This window comes from Muntiacus reevesi, chromosome 5 (genome assembly GCF_963930625.1).
Source record: "Muntiacus reevesi chromosome 5, mMunRee1.1, whole genome shotgun sequence".
Taxonomy (NCBI): Eukaryota; Metazoa; Chordata; class Mammalia; order Artiodactyla; family Cervidae; genus Muntiacus; species Muntiacus reevesi.
Window position 1 is genome coordinate 26,022,573 of NC_089253.1, and position 8,740 is coordinate 26,031,312.

Consider the following 8,740-nt stretch of genomic DNA (forward strand, 5'->3'; position numbering starts at 1 on the left):
AACCTTGAAAACATTATGCCAAATGAAAGAAGGCAGATGCAAAAGGCTACATAGTGTATGATTGTATTTACAGGAACTGTGCACAAAAGACAAGTCCTTAACAACAAAAACGTACATTATGGTGTCCTAGAGTGAGGGGTGGGAAGAAGCAATGCCTGCAAGTAGGCATGAGGGGTCTTTCTAAAGTGATAGAAATATTCTAAAATTGGATTGTGGTATTGGTGGCAAAACTGTGAAATCACTGAACTGTATACTTTAAAATGATGGATTTTATGATGTGTAAGTTATATCTGAAGAAACTTGTTATTAAAAAGTCAATAGTCTAGGTTCTTTTAAGACATTATTCCAGCCACTTTTAATCATACTAATTAGATGAAAATAATTAAAATAGTGCTAATTCTTAATATTTACAGAAAGATTTACAATTCAAAACCAAATTTGCACATACATTATCTCATGTGAAGTTCATAAAACTGTAATGTAAAAGGTATTATCATCTCAGGTTTACAGATAAAGAAATTTGGTGACCATCAGACAATTTGAGTAACTTGTTCATTCTTACACACCAGTCATTGTGTGGTCAGGATTTAAACCCAGACGTTATGATTCAAAATCTTACGCTTTAAGTACCACGTAGCAATCATGAGCCCTCTAATTGTTCTGAGGAAGAATCAACCATTGAGATGCTAAGTGCCAGGAATGAAAACTTTAATGTAGCATTAAGTCTTTACTTTTCATAGATAATAAATTGAATGCTTGCCAGCATATCTGGTAGCTCTTTCAGAATGGTCCTTGGCAAAAGTTTCATCATCATCAATACAGAGACCAATTGGTTATATCTTATTCAAAAAAAAAAAAAAAGTATTAGATTCCTCAAACTAGTTAGTGAGAAAATGATGTTATCTGTAAGCCTTAGGGACTTATAACAGACTTCAGGGAATCTGGTCCCTTAGAGATGCCAGTTCCGTTTAAGCCTCTGATATCCACTCTTGAGGGAGGCTTTAGAGCCTAGAGAAAGGATCAATGACTCAATGAGATCTAGATTGGAAGTCTATTTGCACAGACCCTGACCAGCTCAAGGGCAGAAACACAGCAACACCACAAGTCTAAAGACCCCAGGATCAAGCCAGTTTGTAGTCCTTTCTTGACAAGGTGACCGTAAAGGCATCCATAAGAGGCACCGGAAGAACAGAGGAGTGTAAGCCTGCGTTGACTTGGACCACAACACTGTTTTCATGACGGTATAAGCCTACATGCTTATTTTAACATATAGTTTCCTTTCCTTTTCCCTGTATCTTTCCCTATCACTTTCTCACTCCTCTCCAACCTTTCTGCTATGTAACTTCCTTACTCTATTTTTTCCCCATTTGCTCTAAGTAGACTCTAATACATTTTCACTCTTGTCATGGAATGTAAACACAAATATATTTGTTTCACCTTAGTTCTTAACCTGCTCGGTCATAGATATCATGTGTCATTTTTCTAGTTTAGTCTAAGTAGTGATTCCTCATCATTTTGATGGCTGTGACCTCTTTTAAGAACCCAAGAATCAGTGTATGACAAAAGCCACTGAAATGCTGTGAAGTAATTAGCCTCCAACTAATAAAAAAAAAATTAAAAAATTAAAAAAAAGAGAACCCAAGAATACGTATGGACATTTTCCCAGAAAAATATGTGTCTGTGTGTGTATGTCTGTGTGTATCTCCCTCTCAATCCCCCCGACATGACATGCTGAAAATGATGTCAAGGGATTAAGTAGAACTGATTCAGATTAACCACAACATACCTTGGATCTAAATTCTAATCCTGAATCTAAGACATTGGGCACTTTTGTCCTCTCTTGACTTTCATCTTTTCAAATACAATTCGAGACACAAACTGAGTTCGTATTTTTATCTCCTTCCAGATTTAGCCATGTAGGATTTACTCTGCATTAGTTATAACATATGTCTGTGCTATGGCTCTCCGTTGTATGACAATAATAAAGATAATAATTCCTTTACAGTTAAGGAATTGTGCCATAGAATTATTCATTAGAACATTAAGATTTGGGCTCGTGGATTGTTAAATTGTTCCCTGGCCTAACTGTTCTCATGAATTTTGAGAGAAGAAATTAAAAATAACCACTTCAATATATTTACAGTGTTCTTGTCCCTGGAGAGTCATTCAACTGACTAACATTGCTTGGTGTGTCATTTCCTGGTATTCACTCCAAAACTATTATACCCAGAGTAAACACTCAGCCTGATAGTCTTTTTCTAACCATTTTATTGTCTGACTCACCTTACAGCCATACAACTGTATGAGGCTTCTTTTTCACCAACATGAAACCTGGACTGAGACTTTGAAAAGCTCAGAAATAATACACCAACTGTAATCAGGTGACTCATGCTTAGCAAACACCTCACCAGATCTCTATTTTGGCAGGGAGAGAGAGTGTCAGAAATTACTATCTGGTAATCGTAAATAATGTGGCAAGTTACTTAATCTTCTATTATGCAGTTTACTCTTCTGAGACACTTTCATTTTCAGTCATAAGTAATGTGGCAAATTATTATTCTGTTTACTGTTTTGTAAATGGGGAATAATAATACAACTACTACAGATGGTTGTTAAGAGGATTAAATATGTTAATGTATATAAAGGACCGATAATAGTGTCATCTAGCTCAGAGTGAGTACTAATTATTAGTTATTATTTATTTAATTTACTGATTTTTAACAGTACATTGGAGCCAGATAATAATGTGAGGAGTGGTGAGGGAAAGAAATGAAGACAGGACTCATAATTCCCTAGACTTCTCAAGTGCTTCCAGGTCCTCTCTTGTGTTCTATATTTTGTACTCATCTATATTTTCATAAATGCAAGGCTCAATCTTCCATTTTTTGGTTACATCTTTAGCCCTGAACTTCTTTTTGGTTTCGGAGTCATGTATTCAACTCCACTTTGGACATCATCAATTGCTTGGTCCAGAGGTTCCTCAAAGTCAATAGATATAGGAACAATTCTATTATTTACCTTAAAAACAGATTTTCATTCTATTATTCACGTAGTTCCATATTTCATTGAATAGCACTACCATCCACCATGTTGATTTCAGAGAATAATTTAACATTATAGGAATGAGGGTGTTTTCAATGTCTAAACTTTTGCTAATTTTGTTTTATTTCATGTTATAATTTCTCTTCTCTGATTTGAAAACTTTCCCCTTTCTGCTCTTGGATCAATAGAATCAATAGAACATATTCTTTTTATTCAAAACTTCAATGAAAATAAAATTAAAACATGTTATCTAAAAAAGTCATGGTCTAAATAAACTTTTATGATCTATTTTATCATAAAAATTTTAGATGTCTTATTATTCCCTGAGGCAATGAAGAAAAAAAGCTGAAGCATGTGGGTATGATGGATTCCTCAAAGTTAATAATCTGTTTTTCTGATTCATTTCTGACTCATCACACACATTAGTTTTGATTTTACATTTAAGAGTTGCTTTCCCTTTGTATATTAAAAAAAGAAAACTGTTTAGGATGTTAAATTAAGTTCATCTGATTTCATATGGTTGCTTTAGGAGCAGAAAATATCCTATTTCAGATAGTTCACGAAATTAGTTATTTCTGAATCTCTTTTAGAGAATACAAAAAAACCTCTCCATAATGTTATAAAATATTCTTTATATTCAGTGATTTATTTTATCCATAGTTTTTGAAATTTTTTGTATGTACATTTGTGCAATGCTTATTAGAATCCTCAAATTTAGTTAAATTGAAAGAATTATAAAAGTTAATCCATTTCTCTTCCCTACTTAGATCAGAAATAGGATACATAATATAGCCATATATTTTAATAAAGAAAAACTTATTGCCATTTTAGGCTGTTTCTTTTACCAATATCTTCCATATGGAGGAAGATGAAAATGTGGACACTACAATGCCTCATGATTGAAGGAACGGCATGCTGGAAAGAATACAGTGTATTGCGCATTATTGATGACAGTTCAAACACACAAAGATGCTTTGATGGGCTTGGGTGATGGGTGAACACTAAAACTATGAAACTGAACACTTATAAACTATTTATGTATGAACCTGTGTTTTCACAAAAACAGGCATAAAAAATGGTTTCAGCACTAGATAACAGAAACCGGTGTGAAAACGTCTCTTTAGCTTCACATATGAATAATTCAATTTCAGACCACAGTGTTCTCAAAGTTGCTTTGAAAGTTCATGAAACGTATTAGTGCAGTGGCAGAAATAGAATAAGGAATGCAGGGCAACAGCTCGCATTGTGTAACTGTCTGGAATGTTTAACAATAATAGACAGGAAGAGTAGAGTGAAAAAAAATCACAAAGGAGGGACTCGGTGACAACTTGGCAAGGGTGTTTACGGAGAAATCTAAATTTAACAAAATGAATGACCGAGCCACATTGTCTTGTCCTCTCAGTTTAGAAAATACAGTAATATTTTCTTTTATCTGCATTTCCATAGTTATTTTTCTCCTTTTCTAATTACGGTATAATGGATTTAGAATCCTTGGAGTCTAATTCTGGATCTGCCACGAGTTATATATGAGAAATTCAACAATTTATTTAACCTCTCTGAATCATAATTTCTTCATCATCTATGAAATAGAAATATTATTCCTATCTTACATATGGGACTCTGTTATTGTTTAGTCACTCAATCGTGTTCCATTCTTTGTGACCCCATGGACTGTAGCCCACCAGGCTCCTCTGCCAGTAGGCTTTCCCAGGCAAGAATACTGGAGTGGGTTGCCATTTCCTTCTCCAGAGGATCTTCCCTTATCAGACTCTATTAAGGCTTAACTCGAAAATGGTCATAAAAATTCTCTGTAAACTATAAACATGCCTCGTTTTTTCCTTTTCTTTTCCCTACTCTCTTTTGCTTTCCTTCCCTTTCTCTATTCTTTCCTTCATCAGCTTTCAAGGCTTATCCTCTCTTTGCCACTTGCTCCTCTCTATCTGGTAATAATAAAGCAATGTCTGTCCAGATACCAGCCTGCCTTCAGTCCTCACCCCAGAGACGGCACCTCTTTCTGGGGTATTTGCTATTCTTGATGTCTCAGTCACAATAAGCTTTATCCTTCCATGAATAGAGCCTATGACTGTCTTTCTTGTTATGAATCTATTGGTCGCAAGCTGTGGATTTTGGTGCTGTGGGTCATTAACTTACTGTCACTTCCGCTCTTTCCAGGATAAAAATCTAACTTTTACGGAGATAAGGAATCACACTTTGGTTAAAGAGTTCATCCTGTTGGGCATCCCTCGAACCCAGGGGCAGGAAGTTGTGCTGTTTGTGGTGTTCTTCATCTTCTACGTCTGCACTCTGCTAGGAAATCTGCTCATCCTGCTAGCCGTGGCGGCCGATTCCCGCCTCCACACGCCTATGTATTTCTTTCTTTGTAACCTCTCTGTGCTGGATATTGGTTTCTCTTCTGTGAGCACCCCAAAGATGTTGGCCAACCTGCTGGTGAAGAACCGGGTCATCTCCCTGGGTGGCTGTGTGTCCCAGGTCTTCTTTTACCACTTCCTAGGCTGCGCGGAATCTCTGCTCTACACGGTGATGGCCTATGACCGATTTGCTGCCATCTGCCACCCGCTGCGTTATGCCATCATCATGAACCGTCGGGCGTGTGCCCTGCTGGTGGCTGGCACCTGGGCTCTTAGCTCTTTTCACGCCATAAGTCTCACTACACTGACCTTCCAGTTGCCATACTGCGGGTCTAATGAGATAGATTATTTCTTCTGCGACATCTTTCCTGTTGTCAAATTGGCCTGTGGTAACACACTCATCATTGAGACAGTGAGCTTCACCAACATTGGCCTCGTGCCCATGATCTGTTTCCTCCTCATCGTTTCCTCCTACATGCGCATCGTCATTGCAGTGGTAAAGATGCACTCGGCTGAGGGGCGGCGCAAGGCAGCATCTACCTGTGTCTCCCACCTCTCTGTGGTCACTCTGTTCTTTGGGCCTTGTGCTCTTGTCTATACCCAGCCGTCTTTGAGCGAGGTGCTGGTCACTCCAGTGCAAATCTTTGCAAGTGTAATCACCCCCATGCTGAACCCCACGATCTACACTTTGAGAAACAAAGATGTCAAGGGAGCCCTGAAGAAACTTGTTGGGGGCCAGATTGTTTCAGAGGGAGGTCACTAGTCTCTTGTGGGTAAAGCTGATTTTTCCCCTCCTCATTTGCATATTAAATTAGTTTTTAAAATATATCTATGATATTGTAAAGATCTTTCTGCCATAAAGAGAGTGGGGAAGCAACTCTAACTAATTCAAATTGGTGGCATTTTCCCTGTCTCAGAGACAAGTCATCAGCAAATGTTTCCTCTAAAGGTCCAGGTAGTATGTATTTTAGGCTTTGGGAACCAGAGGGTCTCTATCACAAATACAAAATTCTGCTATGGTAGCATGAAAACAGTCATAGAATGAATGAATAAACATAAACAAATGAAACAAGACAAGCCTTGATCCTGTGAAATTCTATTTACACAAATAGGTTGCAGGCAGGATATTCCCCACAAGCTGTAGTTTGCTGATCTTTGTCAGAGGTTAGTTGAATTTGGAATCAGTTTTTTCAAGGCTACGTTGATAGTGGTTTAAGATGGACTCTGATGTGGGCTGAGTCCCACCAGGGCACAAGGTGAACTGTTGATCAAGGATGGTCAGGGAAGCGATGGGTGTTAGGAACACGGGGAGCACACCCTGAAGAGAAATCCACAGCATCTCAGTGAGACCTGCTCACTGCCACAGGCTCATCTGAATATGACCCATGCTAAGGTTTGGCCACCTGATGCAAAGAAGAGAAACCCTGATGCTGGGAAAGATTGAGGGCAGGAGAAGGGGTTGACCAAGGATGAGATGTTGGATAGCATCACCGACTCAATGGACATGGGTTTAAGCAAACTTCAGGAGACAGTGAGGGACAGGGAAGCCTGGCATGCTGCAGACCATGGGGTTGCAAAGAGTCAGACACGATTTAGTGACTGAACAACAATGCCAAAAATAATGGGCTTCCCAGGTGGCTCAGTGGTAAAAAAGCTACCTGCCAAGCAGGAGATGCAGGTTCAATCTCTGGGTCGGGAAAATCCCCTGGAGAAGGAAATGGCAACCCCCTTCAGTACTCTTGTCTGGGAAATCCCATGGACAGAGGAGTCTGGTGGGCTACAGTCCATGGGACTGCACAGATTCAGACACAATTTAATGATTAAACAATAGCAATACTGCCTAGAAGTGTACTGATACCTTTGGTCCTGGTACTAGAGGTGGTTTGCGGCCAGTTTTCTTAGGCTTGAAGGTCACAGAGGTCATTATAGTAGTAGTGTTAGTCACTTAGTCATGTCCTACTCTTCGTGACCCCATGGACTGTGGCCCGACACAGTCCCACTCTGTCCATGGGATTCTCCAGGCAAGAATACTGGAGTGGATTGCCATTTCCCTCTCCAGAGGATCTTCCCAGCCCAGGGATCAAACTCAGGTCTCCTTCATTGCAGGCAGATTCTTCACCGTCTGAGCTACAGGGAAGATGCATAGAGGTCATTACTGTTGCTTATAAAAGCAATTCATGCTTACCTCAGAAGTTGCTCAGCTTCCCTCTGTTGGTATCAACCACTCCATTAGCATCCCAGCCGTAAAACCCCAAAGGTGACTGGGTGGGCACCTTGGAATATTCTGTTGAAATCACTACCAAGTTTTGTCACAAGATAGGATTATTTTATCTCAGTTTAGCAGAATCGTCAACAGAGTGAATCTCCTCCTGAAGCCTTTAGTTTTTAGACTCCATGCTCAATGGGAAAGGACACAATATGTGTGTGGTGTGTGTGTGTGTTCATGTGTGTTACTATAGTTTATTCAACAGTGTGACCAGGCCCTCTGAGGGAGCTGAGAGGGAGCTGAGAAGTAAAGATAGTTCTCTAGTTGGGACCATGGACTTTGCATGTTTTATTCACACTTGATGTATTCTGGGAACCTACATAAGTTCTTATGTAACTAACTGAGCAAACTGTATTATTAGGTGGTATGGGCAACTTGAGCTGGCCTCAGCCTAACCAGATAGAAAGATATAGATAAAGCCTTCTTTCTAGGCTTTTATTGGGCTAAGTTCTTTTTTCCCATTTCCACATAAGAACAGATCCAACAAAATCCATGGTGCCAAGTCCCCAGAATATTTAAAGTGACTGGTATTTTGGAGTTGGCTTCCCTTGTAGCTGTCAGTAAAGAATCTGCCTGCAATGCAGGAGACCCGGGTTCGATCCCTGGGTCAAGAAGATCTCCCGGAGAAGGAAGTAGCAACCCACTGTAGTATTCTTGCCTGGAGAATCCCATGGACAGAGAAGCCTGGCAGGATACAGTCCATGGGGTGGCAAGAATCGAACACAACTTAGCGACTAAACTACTACTACTATAGTATACTGGAGCGACTTCTCTGGTGAACCAGTGGTTAAGACTCTGTGCTTCTGATGCAGGGGACATAGGTTTGATCCTTGATTGGGGAACTAAGATACCATATGTTGTGCAGAGTGGTCAAAAAAATAAACTAAATTAACAAGGGCTTAGTACACTGGAGCTCCTCTTTTGCCATTCCTAATTCTCTGGAAGAATATAAAATACACGTTTCTTCCAAAGGACAAAATCCAAGTGTTATAGACACACTGGCAAGATCACACCAACTTCTGATTTTGACCTTTTCTAGAAAGATTGTCATTAACCATGGTTC

General features: G+C 39.4%; 1 protein-coding gene across 1 annotated transcript; it reads left to right on the plus strand.

Annotated features, from left to right (window-relative positions):
• The first annotated feature begins 5,121 nt into the window (after positions 1 to 5,121).
• LOC136169230 (olfactory receptor 10D3-like) lies at positions 5,122 to 6,174 on the plus strand. The gene has a single exon (XM_065937037.1). The coding sequence runs from the start codon at positions 5,122 to 5,124 to the stop codon at positions 6,172 to 6,174; it is 1,053 nt and encodes a 350-aa protein (XP_065793109.1).
• The last annotated feature ends 2,566 nt before the right edge of the window (positions 6,175 to 8,740 follow it).